At 52.4% G+C, this 20,096-nt stretch overlaps 1 protein-coding gene across 1 annotated transcript in view; it reads right to left on the reverse strand.

The window, feature by feature from the left end:
* Positions 1-20,096, reverse strand: part of EYA2 (EYA transcriptional coactivator and phosphatase 2) — a 155,627-nt gene that overhangs the window by 13,002 nt on the left and 122,529 nt on the right. The window contains exons 8-9 of the mRNA XM_075527749.1: positions 19,575-19,664; positions 772-830 (exon numbers count right to left, since the gene is read on the reverse strand). Coding sequence (XP_075383864.1) covers positions 772-830; positions 19,575-19,664 — 149 coding nt within the window. The remainder of the gene's footprint in view (positions 1-771; positions 831-19,574; positions 19,665-20,096) is intronic.

The following is a 20,096-nucleotide window of genomic DNA, read 5'->3' on the forward strand; positions in this document are numbered from 1 at the left end:
GGTCAGGGTAGAACTTCCCACGAGGTTTCCAAGACTGTCACTCTTTACAGGCGTAGAGCCTCCTCTTTCTCCTGGCAGAGTAGCTGGTGGTTTTGAACTGCTGACCTTGTGGTTAGCAGCCCGACACAAAACCACTATGCCACCAGGGCCCCTTTTGATAAGGAGAGAAGATTGACGTTGTCAAGGCTTTCCTCTGGCTTGGATCCACAAGCAGTGCTCCTGGAAGCAGCAGGCAAGAGTTCCGACGATGTACTGCACTGGGTCAGTCTGCTGCGCAGACCCCGTAACGTGGGAAAGCAAGATAGCACATTTAGAACTAAGGTGCGCCTGACCTAAGCCATGGCATTTTGAATCGCCTCCTAGGCATGTGAAAGTTGGACACTGAGTGAGGAAGACTGAAGAAGAACCAATGCCCACGTAGAGCTGTTGAATTGCAGTGGATGTGAATAAACACAGATTAACAGTGCTTCTTTGTTTCCAGGAGTCCCGGTGGTATGGTGGTTATGCATTAGGCTCCCAATGGCCAGGTTAGTAGCTCAAAGTCACCAGCCATTCAAATGGAGAAAGAGGAGACTTTCTATACCAGTAAAGAGTTACAATCTCCGAAGCCCACAGGGGCTGTTTTACCCTGTCCTCTAGGGTCACACCTAGTCGGAATCAACTCGATGGCCATGAGTTTGAGTTCAAGGCCAAACCAAATCCATTGGCCTCCTAGTGAAGGAGGAACTTGATAACCAGCCAAAAGGGGCATTTTCACCCCCAAATGCTCACCTTAAGTCTTGGCCATTGTCGTCTGAGGAGACGTCATCGACGTGGATCTGGTCACAATCCTGTGGAGAATGGGGTGAGAAGAGAAGAGAGAGCCCATTTGTGCATCTCAGAGTTGGTTCACAAGCTGAGGGGTGAAATGAGCACTGGACCAGGAGTCAGAAGTCCTGGGATCTAGTCTGGGCTTTGCCTCCGAAGGCTAGGTGTCCTTGGGCTGAGTCTCATGCCCTCTCTCATCTCTGGTCTCCTTACAGACGAGCTGGCTGGTTAGAAGAGAGGCCACATAGTCTCTCATCCAAACCAAGGCCCGTTGCACTTGAGCGGACCCGCTAGGGACCCCGTACACTGGGAAGGCAGGAGGAAGCGTCACCTGGTCACGGGGTTGCCTCTGCCTGGAATATGCTCCGCCTTCCTCTCCCCAGTGTTTTCAGAACTACCTCCAGTGTGGGGCTCAGCTGGTTAGCACTGGCAGAATCGATACCTAATCTTTGCTGATGCCCAATGGAGACATTACAAATCTACATTTCTGTACAAATGTGCTTTACACAGTTGATGTATGTATGGATTGTGATGAGTTGTATGAGCCCCTAATAAAATGATTTAAAAAAAGAACACACAAAAACAAATCTATATTTCTAACTTTTTAAAAAGATTCATCTGCATAACAGCGTATTGTAAGCACCCGTAGTAATGTTCATTCCATTCATAGATTTAAAATTTTTAGACGAACTATATTTGTAATATTGATTCATTTCATAAAACTCATATACTTTTGACGAAATCCTCCATTTACCAGAGGGTGGCATGCCATCATTCATTTCAGCTTTGTGTCGCGCCCCAAATTCCCACGAGATACGACGAGGAAATGGTGCAATTCCTGAAAGTGTTCAAAGAGCTAAACCTATCGTCAGACCAAGTGCTGTAAGTTCAGCAGAAGCGGAAAGGGTTTTTCCAAAGATGAACATAGTCTGTTCAGAGAGGTTGCGTATTTCCGATATCTCAAACACAGGACTGTTGACTAGCTGGCCTGCCTGAAAGGCATGGGGTCCTAATCCTATAGTGAAAAGATGGTTACGGACAAGTCACACAGGTAACAAAAGCCAAGAATGTTACAAGGGAGGACGCCAACCAAGAAGCAATACAGAAGTGCCTTACATATAGAAAATGTATTAATTTAGCCAGGTATTTAATATTTTTAAACTCTTATATCACAATCTAGTTTTCTATACTCTTTTATTATGCTCACTTAAGTATTAACTGTGGGGAAACAAAGATTTCTCCCAAGTTGTCTCCCCCAAATACATGCCAAACTTAGCTGCTTGCTACATGTGGCGAATGACTATTCACTTGGAGGTCAACAGAAGTAGGTCAGGGGTTATTCTCTCTAAGGGTTAGCAGCCATGCAGAGCAAACAGTCACCACTGTTCATCCCACAACAAGTAGGACCCACTCCCTTTTGATAAAGATAGTAGTTGATTGTTTCCTTGTAGGAGACCCCAGAGAGGTCAAGCTCACCCAAGGGTGACCAAGGTTAGGCCGCCATCAGGAATCTAGAGTCTGCCCATCTTGTCACATGTATACCTCTAGTCCCTCCCCTTCCTATGTGCACACCCCTAGCTCATCCCCTTCCTGTCACACTAATGCCTATTGTACACCCCCTTCCTACGATTGTACTACCCCTTCCTGTGATGTGTGGTTACCTACAATCACGACCCCCCCAGTAGATATAACCCTTGGTTAGCAATAAACGGGATCCCCGAGCCTCCTGCCGGTCTCAGCCCCACCTTGCCTCAGCCCACACTGTGCACGGACCTGGCTGGTAAGATCATGGCCATCCAGGAGGTGAGCATGCTACTATGAAATGTGTCTGTAATCTCTCTTCTATCTCTCATGCTCTTTGACTTTACTATAATCTCTGTATATCTTAACCATACAATTGCGCCTACCGGACCAGTGATAATTTATTGGGGGTACTCTTTCCCCCCATGATTAACCATATGAAAAAATAAGCTATCTCTCAGTATATCTTTTTTGCACTTAATATGGTCATTGGGGCAGTGAACCAGTTGCTGAACTATCTGAACCCACCACTGGCTCATCCTTCCCGAGTACCTTCCGTGTCCCACACTCCAGCTTCCCCTTAGCTGAGCAGGTACTATGTATGTCCCTGGCATGTGGTTTTCCGTCCTCTGTTTTCTTTGGGGAACCCCCTGTTCCCTACACATAACTGAGGGCTGTCGGAAGGGAAAGACAAAGTTGGGCCAAGACTCTGGCTCCACCAATCAGGGATACTGGGAATCCCTCTGGTCACAGTGATGGCGTCGGGGATAGGCACATGAGCTAAGTCCTACCACCGAGAACCGGCCCTGAGACTCTGACTGGAGCTTTGGGGCAAGAGAAGGAAAGCCAATGTGAGGGCTGAGAGGAATGCGAGATCAATCAGGTTGTTTGACCCCCCAAATTCAGCAATCCCTGTTGCTGGCCTAGGCATGGCTGCTTTGTGGCAGGGGTCAAGGTGTGAGGAGCCCAGCAGAGCTGCTAGGGGAGCCTCCTCTGTGGGACCTACCTCTCCTTCTGTGCTGCTGCCCAGCATGGTCATTTGCTCCTGCTGTCAAGTGCCAGCCAGTCAAGTCCGTTCGACTCCCGATGACCCACGTGACATGGTGGAACTGCCCCGGAGGGTTTTCTAAGTTTCAGGTCTCCTGCTCCAGGTCGTGGCACCCAGAGCCCAGAAGCTCTGGGCACCCAGAGATGGCACCCTGGGCAGCACCCATGCTGTGCTCCTACAGGCCTGACCAACCGTGCAGTAGAGAAGTCCAGCGAGGGGCCAGCTATGGGCACACGGTGGAGCACCATGGCGGGCCCTAAATGGTGCTCCCAACGGACACACTCTTTGAGCAGGACAATAACTTGCCAGTGGCTCCAAACACGTCCCTGCCAACCAGACCACCTGCACAGATCTTCAAAAAGGTACCGAGGGCAGGGATTTCCCATGACCCTCCAGCCAAGGACCCATCCTCAGAGACACGGTGTGACCTCTCTTGAGCCAGCAGACTTATTACACATAAACATCCGCCGTCCCTCTGTACTTCACGCGCCTCTTTATGTACCAGGACCCTAACAGTGTGATTTATTCCCCCCCTCCTCCCCAGGAGGGGCTGTCGCTTTCTAAGACAGCTGAACATACTGGGACTCCCCAAATGTAAAGAATGGAGCCCGGTGCTCCCCAATTCTGTAGCCGTTAGTCACCTGTGGTCGTTGACCTTTAAATGACTAAAATTTGAAAACTCAGTTCTATTTCAAATGCTTGCCTACCACAGGTAGTGAGTGACTGAGGACTCTTGGTGGCGCACCTGGCTACTGCTGAGTTGATACCCGTAGGCTGGCAGTTCAAACTCACCCAGCGTCTCTGGAGGTGAAAGACGTTGACCATCTACTCCTATAAAGATGACAACTCATTCCAAAACCCTACGGGGCAGTTCGGCTCTGTCACCTGGGCACACAGCAGCAGCCATCAGAGCTGGTGCCCCCAACCTGGATGTAGAGCTCTGCGTCACTCCAGAAGGTTCTACTGGAGATTGCGCTGCTCTCCGAGAACAAAGGGACTGGCTTGACAGCTTCTTGGCTCTGCTGCTAAATTCAATTAGGGGTGAGTTTGCAAATTGTCCTATTTGGTCATATTTAGCCCAAATCAAAACATCAAACTCACTTTGGTCTTTGAAGCGATCCTGACTCATGGGGACCCAATAGGACAGAGAATGGCCTCTGTGGGTTTCTGAGGCTGTAACTTTTTTCTTTTACTTAAAAAAAAAACAAACAGTTTTGTCAGCACTTCATCCACATGTCATACAATTCAATAATTCAGTCCTATCGAGGAGTTGTACCGCTGTCACCATCTTCGATTATGAAGCTGTAACTCTTTATGGGAGTAGAAAGCCTCACCTTTTCCAATGTAGCTGCTGGTGAGTTTGAACCACTGACCCTGTGGTTCACAGCCCAACTTGTAACCCACAGCATGACCAGTGCTGCTCATATTTAGCCCACTTGGTGCTAATAGTGACCAGTGTGTAAAACTCCTCCTCCGCTCTCCCCGCCAGGAGTCCCAGCTCCTCTTGAGCATCCTCGGGCTCTGGGACTCGCAGTTCTGTCTCCAACTGTCTTCAGAACTGAACTGTAGCTGCATCCATCCTTTGGCCCAGACACCCATTTCCGGCCTCCCAGAGTTGCCCGGGTGTCGGGCATTTTATGTGGTCTAGTTGTCTGGGCCTGCAGGCATGCGAATTAGAGATCCCTGGTCCCCAGCTAGCTTGCGGAGATGACAGGGCTAGAGATGTTAATGACAGTCACACCTCTAATCCAACTCTGACTTCACACATCCAGCCCGAGTTGCCCTGCCCCCCTCCTGCCCCCCATGGACCTGCAGCCCCGCTGCCCCCCTGCCCTCCCGTGAGCTTGCGGGCTGCCAGGGGTCACAGGCTCAAGCCCAGGTGGGGCTCCCTGGGCTCCTCTGATGTCAGCGGACAAGCATTTGGGAGGCTCTGCTTTTCTCATCTGCAGGGGGCGGGGTAGGGGCCTGCTGACGTGTGACAACAGTAGCTATCACATTTCGGACTTAATAAAATTCCATGACACCCAGCTAGACGCTACCTCATACTCCACCAGCTGACCTGGATCGAGTTACTCTGGAGCCTGCACAGAGGGAAGGCGGATAGACACGGGACATGAGGATGGGGCCGGGAGGCCTGGCCCCCTCCCTGCTGCTGCCCCTTCCCCTACCCTGGCAGGGTGAGTAGGGGAGGCCTGCCCTCCTAGACCCACTTCACACAGCCAGGGGCGGTGGGGCTGAGCCAGCTGACAGTGACAAAGGGGGGCTACTTTGACGGTGGGTGAGGCGCAGGGGGCTGAGCCCCGGCAGCTGCAGCCCCTGCCTCGAGGGACTGACATGCTTGGATCCTAAGAATCACCTGCACCCAGGTGCAGGGACCACCATCAGCCCAACAGGAAGACCTCCGAGAGTAAGGCAAGGCGAGGCGAGGCCCCCTTCAGTGGTACTGCCCCTGGCAGCTCGCAGCAACGGAGGGGGTGGTCTGTGAGCACCTGGGGGCAGCAAGGCACAGATGGGCTGGAGGACACCACACCCCTGTGACGTCACCCCTGTATCTCCAGAAACCCCGTCAATGCCAGGCAGTCCCTCACGGGGCTCACACTTGCCGCTGCTTCCACTGTGACTCACGGCGAACCCACCCCATGTGCGTCAGGGGAGCACTGGGCTCCACGGCCTTGCAATGACTGATGTTTCCAGAGTAGTAAGCTCGAGGTCAGGAGTTCGAAACCACCGGCTGCTCTGCTCTCTACTCTCATCAAGAGTTACGGTCTCGGAAACCCACAGGGGCAATTGTACCCTGATGTCTAGAGCCTCGGAGTTGACTTGGAGGCGTCAACAGGTCAGGCCATTCTACCCATGGCCTTCTGGGTATGCCCGCCCTTGTGGTCAGCAGCTGCTCGTGCCCCCCAGGGACGCCTTCAGATGGACACAATCCTCTCGTGATTTGCTTTTCGCTGGTGGCACAGTGGTTACGTGTTGCGCAGTGGTGACCTTGTGGTCAGCAGTTTGAAACCACCACCCGCTCCGAGGGAGAAAGCCGAGGCTTTCTACTCCTGTAAAAAGTGACCGTCTCAGAAACCGATGGGCAGTTCTGTTCTCTCCTGTAGGGTCACTATGCCTCACAATCGACTCAATGGCAGTGATTGTTTTTTTGACTCATCGTGAGTCCATGTCACAGAGAACTGTCCCCTTGGGGGCTCTGGGAGGTCACTAATCTTTACAGAAGAAGACAGCCAGGCCTTTCTCTAGTGGGGTCACAGTGGGTCTGAACCCCCAACTCCATGTATAACGGAACAAATGCTGCCGGTCCTGCACCGTCCTAGTCCCTGCGGCCACATTTGAGCCCATTGGTGCAGCCCGCTGTTGGTCTCTCTTCCTTCTGCGGTGCCCGCAGATGGGTTTGAGCTACCAACCTTTCCCCTAACAGCCAGGCCCAAACGGCTTGCACTGCCCATGGCCTTTGATTAATGAAAGGCCACCCTGCATTCAGATTCCCTTCGCCTTGACCCAAGGTCCCTGGATCTCATCCAGGAGCCGAGTTATGTTTAGCTACCATGCCTCCGGAGGCACCACTGGGCGGGGACCGTTTCTCAGACTGGCTTCTAGCCACTCTGCCATGTTGAGGTGTGGTGGTGTTAGGTGCCGGTGCCGCTGGGTCGGCACAGAGCGTAACACGGCCCGGTCCGGCGCCATCCTTAAAATTGTTAGGTTAGAGCCCACTGTTGCCGCCTTTGTGTCAACCCAGTCATTAAGGACTCCTCTCTTTCACTGTCCCTCTACTTTTCCTAGCATGATGTCCTGCTCCAGGGACTAGTCTCTCCTGACGACATGCCCAAAGTACACGAGACAGTCTCTCCGTCCTCCCTTCTAAGGAGCATTCTGGCTGTACTTCTTCCAAGACAGATTCATTAGTTCTTTGGGCAGACCATGGTATTTTCAATATTCTTCGCCAGGACTGAAATCCAAGCGCACCCATTCTTCTCGGGCCCTCTGTGTTCACGGTCCGCCTTTCACATGCCTACGAGGTGACTGAAAGCACCATGGCTGGTCTCAGGCGCGCCCGGATCCTTGAAGTATGCTAACAGTTTAAAGAGGCATTTTTGCAACAGGATGCAACAGGTTGTTTGACTCTCTTGACTGCTGTTCTCAGGGGCATTGCTATGGATCCAAGGAAAATGACCTTCTTCGCGGAGTGCACCTGTTCTCTGTTTATCACGACGCTGCCTGTTGGACCGACCGTGAGGATGTCTGCTCTTTACGCTGGGCTGTGATCCCCGCTGGCGGCTGCAGTCTTGGCTCCTCACCGCGTCCGGGCTTTCGGCCCTCTTCGCCCTCAGCCCGCGGGGCTGTGTCACCTGCACACTGCAGCCCCTCCGATCCCGACGCTGCCTTCTTTTCCATAGGAGAGTCCCACTTCGGGGCCTGCCTGCTCAGCACACACACTGAATGACTGTGGCGGAAGGACGCAGCTCTTCTGATGTTAAATCTCGCCAAATTCTCTTCTGTTCAAACTGCTGCCGGTGGGTCTACGTACGGGGTCTGAATGAGCGCAATGACGTGCACAGCGACGTAGCTGCATAATCATTGGGGAGCCTACCTAGGCGATTTGCCTATCCTTTATTGACCATATCAGCGTGAACTCACAGATAGTAGTTTTATACTGCAGGTTAGAATTCAATACCATGCTATTTATTTCATCATAAAAGTTGATCATTGGGAGACGTGCTTTGCAGTAGTAGCACACCAGGCGGCGCTCTGCTGAGCCTGTCCCTATTTTCGAGGTGCATCATTTGTTTTTGCCCGCACCCACTTAAAACCAGCCAGTTCTCCAGGGAGCTCTGCTGATTTTTACTGGAAGATGGTGTGGTGTTAGAGACCAAAGTCTGGGCACTGGGGATGCTCACTGTGACTGGAATGCCCTTGTGTTTGGGCCTTCTCTGTTAACTGAGCAAGGCCTTCATTTTGTTGTTAGCTTTTCTTTCTTTTTTAAAAAATCATTTTATTGGGGGCTCGTGCAACTCTTCTCACAATCCATCCATCCATTCACTGTGTCGAGCACATTTGTTGCCATCATCATTCTTAAAACATGTGCTTTCCACTCTGTTTTTAGCTTTTCATGGTGATTTGATGGAAGCTTACAGAGCGAGCTGGTTTTCCATTCATTAGTTCATGCTCATTTTATTTTGCGACATTGATCACCATCTTCTCCATGGAGTAGCACCCTTCCCACTTCCTCCCTGTGTTTCCCACTTCCGCTTGTCCTTATTTCCTATCTCTTCACGCCTTCTGAGCTGTCCCGTGAGCAAAGACTACCCTTTGGATCACACTTCCTTCGTGTTTTTGCTCACTGTATAGGCCTGCCGTCGGTCTCACAGGAAGTTGAGCCACGTGGCTGAGTTCAGTTCTAGGCATGAAGGGTGACTAGTTCTCAGGGCGTCTACCAGTCTCCATTAGATCCGTAAGATGGTGTTGCTTTGTTCTGCGAGTCTCTCTCACTAGATCCAAGAGTTTTTAGTGGGATCCCTTTCAGAGAGATCAGCGTGGTAGCTGGGCCCCATCTAGTTCTCTTGACCTCAGAGTGACGGGGGCTGATGTCTACAGGGTCCGTCAGCACTTGGGGGTAGCGGTTTCCCTCTGCCCTTGCCTTTTTTTACTCCTCTGGGTGGGACTTGTCCCAGGAGCTCTGACCACTGATGAAGGGGCCTGGCAGGACTACACCGGGGATGACAGCCATCTGTCCATCTCAAAGTCTAGCTTTAGGATCCTGGGGATGCTGGTCCCATCAAATGTGGGGGTCGCACACCCCACAGTCTTCTCTTTGCTCCGCACAGTTGGTGTGAGATGAGATGGGGAAGTCCAGTAGAACTCTGGTTTAAAACCAGTGTGGTCTGGTGCCTTTTTTGGGGGAATAAATCTTCAACTTCCATTCAATAGCCCATGACTGTTGGTTTATTGCACTTCTTGGTTTATTTCCCCTAGGGTTCACTTATGTTACTTTACATAATACTGACATTAACTTATATTTCATGTATATTTGCCCCATTGGTAAATTTATATCTTCCTGAAAAAATATCAATCTAGTCTTGGTTTTTAAATCCACCGGTCTAATATTGTACATGGTGTCCTCATAATTAAAAATAACAGTTTTCACTGAATCTGTCATAAATCCAACCTTTCACTCTGGACATTTTCTGTCTGCCCCCTGCCCCAACATGATCATATTTGCCCCAGGCTTATCTATCCTGTTTTTTTCAATGACCGGCACCCCACTGCCATTCAATGGGCCCTAACTCATAGCGACCCTAGTGGACAGAGGAGACCTGACCCATGTTTCCAAGGCCACCTCTCCCACAGAGCAGCGGGTGGGCTCTCAGGACGTAACCACTGTGCCACCCTGGCACCTATTCACCGACCAGTTCTTGCCCATGTTCCTGTTCTTCTAACAAACGCACTTCAGCTTCCAAACATCTGTCTGAGCCATGCTTCCAAGGCAGCAAGCCACCATTAAAAAAATGGTTTTATTGGCATCTGATGCACACATCAACTAAGTCAATCGTTCAGGCACCACCACGGTCCATTTCAGAACCTTCTCTCCCTGCCCGTGCTCCCTGTCACGGGTGCCCCATCCTCCCACCCTGCCTGCGGAGCCCCAGGGAGATTATTCGCCCCACTCCTGTCTCTATGGATTTACCTACCTTGGGTTTCATACTCAGGAAAGCATACAGAAACAAAAGCAACAAACAACCAACAACAACAGCACAGGCCACAGAAACACTTCAATTGAAACCTAAAATGGCTCAACAGGGAGCTCACTTGACACGGTGCGACGTCTTAGCCTACTTCCGTCTGCCATCACCCATGTTACAATGCTCTCTGTCTGACAGCACGGCTCTGCACACCCGTTGGCCACAGTTTTTTAAAACATAAATCATTTTATTGGGGGCTCTTGCAGCTCTTTGCATAATCCACCATGGTGTCAAGCACCTTTGTACACATGTTGCCATCATTATTTTCAAAACATTTTCTTTTTTACTTGAGCCCTTGGTATCAGCTCAGTTCCCTCCTCCCCCTCTCTCATGAACCCTTGATAATTTATAAATTATTATTATTTTCATGTCTAACACTGACTGCTATCTCCCTTTACCCACATTTCTGTTGTGTGTCCCTCTGGGAGGGGGTTATATGTCAATCATCGTGATCGGTTCCACCTTACTCAACCCCCACCTTCCCCTTCCCATCCTAATATCACTACTCTCATTATTGGTCCTGAGGGGTTTATTTGGCCTGGATTCCCTGTGCTTCCAGCTCTGATCTGTAGCAGTGTGCATCCTCTGGTCTAGCCAGATCTGTAAGGTAGAATTGGGGTCATGATAGTGTGTGTGGGTGGGAGAGGAGGAAGCATTAAATAACTAGAGGAAAGCTGTGTGTTTCGTCGGTGCTATACTGCACTGACTAGCTGGTCTCTTCCTTGTGACCTTTCTGTAAGGGGATGTCCAATTATCTACAGGGCTTTGGGTCTCCACTCCATGCTACCCCCCACTCACATCGATGTGATTTTGTGTTCTGGGTCTTTGATTAGGCCACAGTTTTGAGACTCATATGCTTGTCTCCAAGGGGCACAAGCTGTGGGACAAACAGTAAAATTCTGGGTCGATTAAGCTGGGGCTTCCCAAACTTTTCAGGGCTGGTTTGTCCTCGTTCCTTTTTGGCCGTGGCCAAAGTAACCTGTGGACAAATTTGCTGGTGCAAAAAGAGTTATGTCAGGGCCCAGGCAGGTACAGTATTTGAGTGAGATTGTGTAACTCGCCTCTAAACCCACCATAAAGGGGTCAGCGCCCTGGGAGGGAAGGCCAGCCATCTTTCTCAGCCATCTCAGTGTTTAGCTTCTCAAAGAGGCCGAGGCCCGCAGTGTATTAGTGGCTGGCTGGGCAGGGAGCTGCTGGGGCCCTGGTGCTGACACAGTGAAATATTATTCTCCCCGCAGCTCCTCCGGAGCCATTCATCAGATGCTGGCCACTGTCGGCCCGGACTGCAGGTTCAGCCAGGACTTTGAGTCCCTCCAGTGAGGTCCCCCCAGCGATCCTGATGGCACTACCTAGAAGGGCCACCCTCCTCGCCGCAGCCCAAGCCACTGCCCAGGTCCTCCTGCACGGGGCCAGGACATACCTCCTCCCGCCCACCTCGTTAAGCCTAGATGCCACGTCCTCGCTGGCTCTTATGAGCTGTGTGGGCTTCGTCTCCTCATCTGCAACATAGGATAAGCAGGTCTCTCTCTCCCTAGCAGGGATTCCGCTAACTGATAATGCACGCCCGGCCCTTAATTGGGGTGAGGAGCCAGGCATCTAGCTGTGATTGCTTACACTGCCCCTGGTGGCGCACACACGGGCTGACACCTTCCTGATGGCCCCTGAGATCAAAAGGGTCCAGGTTGAGCTACTGCGGTTTGCAGAGCTGACTCAGGACTGGATTCCGGATTTGGTTTCTGGGAACTCCCACATCTCAGGGTGTTTCCACGGTTTGAGGGAGACCTTCCAGCGCACTGGGTTTCCTGGGGAGCAGGGCTACTGTCTATCAACTGTGTAGGTCTAGTTACAGGGGCAGCCGTGCTATGTTCTCAGCGGCTGTTCCTGGGCGCCCATGTGTACAAGGCAGTCCTTCTACAGCAGGTGAAGGGCTTCCCATATTTAATGCATACCAACCTGCAAGTGACTCAACCTCTGTGGCAGTTACATCATCGCCTGTCAACTTGAAAGGGAAGGGGTGGAGACTAGCCTGTCAGTCAGGTCATAGTCAAGCATGCCTCTGTGTGGGCATGGCCTTTTTCTGAGGATTCTGGGAAGTACTTCTTCCTTCTAGGAGGTGGGACACACACTCTCCCTGTACGACATTCCTGTTGACAAGCCACATGGAGCTATGCTGATGGAACCAGAGCCTGGAGTTGGAGGAGCCACGTGGAGACCCACACCAGTGATGAGATGCTTCCACCACCACTGGATCCATAAGATGTTTCACCCACTGGCCTGTGATCTTCCTGCACTCGGCGTTATTGCATGTGTAGCCCGAGTCTGAAGAGGAATTTGTAGACTGGTATCAGACATATGGGCTAATATCAGACTTATGGACTTGATCTGGACGGGGCTGGAATGTTTTCTTAATCTACAATTACTCTTTATATAAAGCTCTTTCCTATACACATGAGTGTCTACGAATTTGTCTCTCTTGTCAACCAAGACTAAGACAAAGGGGTATTATATTGTGAAATTCTGCTGCACACGACCTCTTTAAAGTCTTAAAAAGCAAAGCTAACACTAACTCCAAACCAAGCCCTTCTCCTACCATTAGGTCTAATCCCAGCAGGAATGTCTTGCAGGGAGTGTGTGTACCCCCTCCACTGAGCTATTTATCTCCTTAGCGCCTCCAAATGAAGTCATCAAGCTGCAACCTGATTGACAGGCTAACCTCCACCCCTTCACTCTTAATAGTCTCAAGTTGACAATAGATCATGTAACTACTACATTGTCCTGTGATTTCTTGACTGCTGCTTCCAGGAGCATTGATTGTGGATCCAAGTGAATGGAAATCCTTCACAACTTCCTCCTGCTCTCTGTTTGTGGAGATGTTGCTTCTTGGTCCCGTGGTGAGGATTTCTGTCTTCGTTGTGTTGCAGGACCACCCACACTGAAAACTGTAGGCTTTGATCTTCAGTGAGTGCTTCAAGTCCCCACTGCTTTCAGCAATCAGCGTTGGGTCATCTGCATACCACAGGTTGTTAATGAGCCTTCTCCAATCAGTATGCAGGGAGAATAAGTCTTTGATGCACATTTTCCCTGATTTCAAGCTGCTCAGTGTGCTGCTTTGGCATAGGTACAGGTTCTGCAGGGGCAGAAGGACTCTTCTGGAAGGCTCCACATGCTACCTGTACCTCGTTATTATCCAAACGGTCAATCAAACACAGGTAAACATCTTTCCGGTCTCTCCTGCTTTCAGCCAAGATTCATTTGGCACCAGCAATGGCATCGCTTCGCCCACCCCCAGAGCTTGGAGAACTAACTGCTGAATTACCGATTTCATTGCTACCACAACCAGGCCCGGGCGGTGGATTGCTGATGGCTCTTGCATTCCAGATGAGAAAGCCAAGGCACAGGGAGGCCGTTTAGAAGGTGTCTTTACGGGTGAGATGGCATCCTCGCGTGTGTGGAGTGCTTCCAAAATAAAGCCCATTAGCATCTTCTTTCTTTCTTTTCACTTTTTCATTTTTTAAAGGGAGGGAAAAGATCAGAGTATAATGTTGGAATTCTCCTCTATGGGACAACCCCCCCCCCCAGGCATTGTCCCTGAACCCAAATGATGCTTGCTTCCCCCTCACCCCGAGATTCTCAGTCTTCTTCTTCTTCTTTTTTTAATGAAATGGCGGTGCCTGGAGAAAGACCCTTGGATAAGGGCTAAGAGGGTGAGTCCTTGCATGGCTGTGAATGGAAAAGCCAGCAGTTCAAACCCACCTGCCGCCACGGGAGAGAAAGATGAGGCTGTCTGCTTTTGTAAAGAAAAGAGCCTTGGACAGCCTTCGGGGCCTTTCTACTAGGTCTTGTGTGCTTGCTCTGAGTTGGAATCGACTTGAGAGCAAAGGGGATTGTTTGAGTTTTCGTAGAAGGTAGGCTTAGTTTTTTACATAATTCCCAATGGCCTTGTTAGGTGTAGTCAAGCCAGGATGTAACACTACCCAGTCCTGTGCCATCCTCACAATTGTTAGGTTTGAGCCTGAGGTTGCCCCCACTGGGTGAATCCACCTTGTTTTTCGCTGCCCTTCCTCTTTATCAAGCAGGACATCTTTCTCCAGGGCCCTCGGTCACCAGAACAAAGTAATGGCAAGTCTAAATCCATCTCCAGAAATTTTAACATTAGGAAATGCTATTGGTTTTTAAAACGGAACAGTCTGAGAACCACCAACCGATCGTTCTAACACCAGTCTAACCAGATTCCACTCTGGCTCCTCTGGTCTGTTCTCCTCCCAGCAGCCAGAGGGCGCCCCAGAAACTAGAAGTCAGAGCATGTTACTACCCAGTTCAAAACACGCCAATCCATCCCTTCTTGTCCTCCCCAGAATATTACCTGTAAGGCCCCGCGCTGCCCACCTCCCCTGAGCTGCAGCCACCCCACCGTCACCTCCACATTCTTTCTGGCTGCTCCAACCACATGGGCCTCTGCCTCTTTCCTGGAACAGGGCCTGAACCCCCTCCCCCTTCCCAATCTTTTCTGGGCTGCCCACTCTTCCTGGACCATGTGTCCCCAGATGCGGGGCTGGACCTCTCTCTCAGCTCTGTCAGGCATCTGGCTTAGGTGCTGGGGGAGCTTTACCTGGTTCTACCAGGTAAAACAGAACCCGGGGACCACCTCCCCTGGACGCTGTTGTCTTCAGAGCAGTTGTTCTGCCCGTGTTGTTGATGTCCGGCCTCCCCCACTGGAGGGTCTCAGGGGGTCTTGACTGCTACTGCAGTGCTAGCTTGCAGACAGCTGCTGTCTTGACTCACCGTGACCCCTTGTCACGGTGCAACAGCCAGAGGGGGCTTCCTAGGATGCCATCTTCCTGGGACGGAGCCCTGCTGGTGCTGTGGGTCAGATGCTGGGCTGCTAGCTGCAAGGTCGGTGGTTTGAACCCACCAGCCACTCCTGGGGAGAAAGATGAGGCTCTCTGCTCCCATAAAGATCTACCATCCCGGAAGCCCTATAGAGGGTCTTGAGGAGTCGGACTTGCCCCTGTGGCAGTGGTTGGGCTGGGAATCTTTATGGAAACAGATGACAGGTCTGTCCCCCCTTTGGTAAGCAGCCAAGTGCTGACCCCACGTGCCATCAAGGGCGGCTGAAGGACAGTCATCCAGAGAGACCTGCCCAACGCCCAAAGGGACCCCTTCTCCTGCGGAACAGCCACCACGGGCTCAGCAAAAGGAGGAGCCTGGCTTTGTGCGGGAGCTGGGTCTTGGGGACCAGATGGCAGAAGCTCCATTACCCTGCTCCCAAACCGCCTGCTTGTAGCCAGGATCCATGATCCCTGCCCACCCCGAGTGGCGGGAGGGGGGCGGGGGCCGAGGCTGCTCTGGCGATATCCCCGTAGGCCGCCCTGCCCCTCAGACAATGTGTTTTCACTTGTGTGAACTTAACTTTCTCTATCTGCTAACATGGTTTCCATTCTGCCCAGGTGCCCTGGGGGCCGCTGGCACTGGGGACACGGTTGGGGAAAGAAAAAATAAATACAAAGAGAGCAAAACCAAACGGGCTTCCCTGAGCAGCTCCAGCTGCAGAGGAAGGGACTTCTCTGTAGAGGGGCAACGTCGGCGGGAGCAGAGAAAGGGCCGTAGGGGCGAGACTTCCCCCAGAAACACACATCCGGCCAGTTCCCCCACCCCTCGCAAGACCCGCCAGCCGGACGCCCCTGAGTTTGGTGCAGCCACTGCATGCAACCTTGGGCCTCTGTCGCCTGTGGCCTCCCCTCCAGACACAAGGGGGGTTTCCCTCTGTGTGGCCTGCTTGGGGCCACAGAGGCAGGGCCACGGAAAGGGGTGCTTTTCAAGGGCAGTTCAGGAAGCAAGGGGGAAGGCTCTCTCTCAGGGGCAGGTCCTTGTCCCCACTCCCCCAGCCGGCCTTCCAGCATCCCACTGCCATCTCCGTGACAACCATCCCCCTCGTCCAACCTTTTAGAAAGAGAGATGAAAGACAGAAGCAGGTTTCAAATGGCTCAAAAGGGGAACTCAAATGATCAGGCCTTGCATCCCACGCTAAGGACAGCTGCTGCCACCCGTCTGACAGCAAGGCCCTCCCCTGGGGTCCGTCTTGTCGCAGGGACTGCCTGCCCCTGTAACTCCAGAGTGACCAGGATGCACCCAACACTGACACAGCCTCCTGAACGGAACAAAGGACACCCTATCTCCAGATGGGGTGATACCCAAGGGTGGAGGGGTTAGGACAGCAACCCACATCTGATTTGGGGGACACAACTCAGCACCCACCTGCTTCAGCCCTGAAGGGCAGCGCCTGGTGGTGAGGCCGACTCTCAGAGTCACCGTGCCCAGCTCCTCTTGCTCATGCCCCCCCACATCCAGCCCATCAGCAAGTCCTTTCCCTCTGCCCCGACCCCCGCCCGTGTGCCGGCTGGATCCAAGCCACTTTTCTACTCTTGCCCCGGAAGTTCAGCACCCGCTTCTCTTCTCCCTGGTCTCCCCCACCTCCCATCCCCATCCTGTTGCTCCCTCTCCACGCAGCACCCACAAAGGTCTTCTCAAAGCATCACCAGCCGCCCCTCATTTCCTGCTGAACACCCCCTCATTCCTTGTCCGTCCCCGGCATGCAGAAACCCACTCTGACTCCCAGACGTGCGTCGAGGCCCACACCTCCCCTCCAGGACTCGGATCTCCTGTCGGCCCTGTTCTTGGACTCACTCACAACAGCCGCTGGGGCCCCTCTCTGATCCCCCATCACCTCACACTGGTTCTCACTGCAGGGCCTTTGCTTGTGCAGATCTCTCCCCACAAGTCTTTGTGTGGCCAGCTCCTTGTCATTCAGGTCTCTATCAAATGCTGGCTTCTCAAGAGGGCTTGCTGGGCCACCTTGGGGGATGCTGTTTCTCTCTCCCTTCCCTTTCCAGCCCTCAGTCTTTGAGGCTCCATTGTCCTCACGGGCCTTCGAGCCAGCACAGACTCAGGGATGGATTTGCCTGGCTGCTCGCTGTCTGGACATGGGAGTTCCGTTGACCCAGAGAGACACCTTTCCGGCTCTCAGGGACTGACACACTATGGGGGGAGACGGGCAAAATCTCCATCTACCTCGGGCTTTCCAGCTCTAAGATCCCATGCTTCCATATTTTGCAAATGCCACGTCGAGTTGGGTTCAGACATTTGCATTCAACAGTCTTAATTATTACGTTAAAAAACAAAAACAAAAAATGCCACACACACCCACACACACACACACACACACACCGCCCCCCCCCCTTGTCCCCATTGACTCAACTCCAATGCACGGTGACCCACCACGAGTGTCAGAGTAGAACTGTGCTCCACAAGCTGGCTTTAGAAACCGTGGATGTTTGGAAATAGGCAGCCAGGCCTTTCTCCCGAGGTGCTTCCAGGAAGACCCAAACCACCAGTCTTTCAATTGATCGTTTGCACCACGGGGGAGCGCCAGAAATACAAGCGGAATTCAACAGCATGACTTTACCAACAGCAGACTCAGGAGAGCTCGCTCTCTCTCCCGCTCCTCCCTCTGCCCCGCCCCCACCCGCCCCCTGAAGCCATCAGAAGTCACTGAAAAGAACACCTGCAGGCTGCTTTTGGCTGACAAGGCAGACCCTGGCTTGGATGCCATTCTCCCCCACTCCAAAGCCCCCCCCTCCCCCCCCGTCCTTCCTCAACCAGTTTTATCTAGTTCCCTCTGTGAATGATGTTAAGCAGAGAACGCCAGCTACATTCCCTCGATGGGAGGACCAGAGCCAGTGGCCTGCTCAGGCTGGATAGGACACAAGATGGATCCTGTCAGCCTGGACTCCCCTCTCTGGAAGCCAAGGCTGGAAAAATTAAAAAAACTCACTGTCATGGAGTTGATTCCCACTCACAGTGACCCCACAGGGCAGGGCAGAACTGCCCCTGTGGGTTTCTGAGGGAGCAGAACGCCTCATCTTGTTCTCTTGGCGTGCCTGGTGGGTTTGAACCGCCGGTGACCATCCCAGCACAGAGCCCATTATGCCCCAGAGAGAAAAGCAGCGTCCTTTCCTGATGGCTATATTCCTGACGGCTGAGACCCGCCAGGGCAGACTGACACGTGACAGCGCTCAAACTGCTACTCTGGGGAGCCCTGGTGGTGTGGAGATGTGTTCAGGTGCTAACCACAAGGTCAATAGTTAGAATCCACCAGCTGCTCCAAGGGAGAAAGATAGGGGGGGGGGTCTTTCTACCCCATGAAAAGCTACGGTCTCAGAAACTCACAGGGGCAGTTCAACCTGGACTCAAGGGCAGTGTGTGATTTGGGTATGATTAGATTGCTGTTTCATAGTTTGGTCCCCAGAAATGTTCTAGCTTCTTCTAGGGGTGGGAGTAGGCGGGGGTCCCTGCTAGTAGAAATAGACTTGGATGTTGCTTTTTAATCTGTTATTAATTCGGTAAGGCAACCCCACCCCCACCCCTAAGCCCTCTTAGCAGCCAGAAATGCTCCACTGTGGAGCGAGCTGCTTGCTCTCTCATGATGGAAATCCCTCCTGCCTAGGGCTACCAGGAGTCCCTGTGGGGGGCAGATGACTAACCCAAGAGCTAAGCTGCTAACCCAAAGGTTGGAGGCTCCAGTCCATTCGGAGGAGCGCAGGAGGAAAGGCCTGGCAGTCTCCCCCCACAATCAGCCACTGCCAATCCCATGGCACACAGCCCTCACTGGCACGCAGAGGGTGGCCAGGCACTGGAGGTGACTGGATGTCAACTGGTTTCCATGGGCTCTGGCTCTCAGGAAGCCCAAAGACAGCCTCTGAAGTGCCTGCCGCCGTCCACCCAAGTCCAGGTTTCTCAGTTGGACCCTTGACTCATCAGCCAGGCGTTTATTCATTTGCCTTTCCTCTGACCACCCTATTTCATCCCGGTTTCCCACTCGGAATCTTTCCCAAATCTTCCCAACAGGGGTTGGGGATCAACAAGTAAATTCAATTAGTCTCAGAAGCCGCTCTCGCCCACCCTCCCCTCCCGTCCTCCCTCGCAGCTCGCTCTGGGGCACGGTCCCCGAGCTCGGCTCCTGAGCTTTCTCTTCGTAAAACATGCTTCCAGGGGAATGTAAATTGTTTTTAAAAGCTTCCATCCTGGCCCACTGCTAATTATTCCTGACCCAAGAGGATCTGCACTAATTTACCTTAATAAACTTATTAAACAGCAAATTTTGGGAGGAGGAAACTACATCGCCCTTATTGGATTAGTGAAACCGCCAGTGGACATCCCCAGAAAGCAGCTCTCGCTGCCGTGCGAGGACGCCAGGAGGTGACCCGCCCCGACCAAGTGTGTTTCCAATAAGCCTTCCCTGGGCACAGTTTTGGGCCTCCTTGGGGGTTGCCAGCAACCATTTCAAGCCACTCAAAGGACAAAAGACGAAGAAAGGACAGCACCGTGTCCCTCCTAAACCCAGCTGAGGGCGATCAAGTGCGGAAAAGATGTGCAGAACGCAACGGGCGGTGCCAGACCTCCAGGTCATTGAAGAACAGGTGGGTGTCGGCGAGGTTGAAGATCATCTCTTCCATCATCAGGCCGATGCGCACGGATGTTGTGGTGTCCTACGGGAAAGGAAAGGGGGACAAGACGCTCAGTGGGGCTTCTGCCTTCCCAGCCTCCTCCGCCTTCCACCCCAAGGGCACTTTTGCATTTCCGCCTGGCAGGGATGTGGCCGCAGGGCTGATGCTGCACCGCCTCTACTGCCATTTGTCACCCTGTCGCTTTCACACGTGCCTCTCGTCTGTGAACCTCCCTCCCACGTCCCCAGGACCCGCTGTGCTCAGCGTGGCAAGGACAAAAAAACCACTGCAGTGAAGGAAGGTCCCTTCGAACAATCTGTGTTTCCAGGGGTCCCCACTGACACGAATCTTTCTTCTTAAAAGATATTTCAGGGAGGGCTGAGAAATTCCGATATTACAAGTTGTAGGGAAATGTGGTATGCTGGCGTTCCCGTGACAACGGGCTCTCTCTCTGCGGGCAACCGGTGTCTTACT

Source organism: Tenrec ecaudatus, chromosome 12, assembly GCF_050624435.1.
Source record: "Tenrec ecaudatus isolate mTenEca1 chromosome 12, mTenEca1.hap1, whole genome shotgun sequence".
Lineage (NCBI taxonomy): Eukaryota > Metazoa > Chordata > Mammalia > Afrosoricida > Tenrecidae > Tenrec > Tenrec ecaudatus.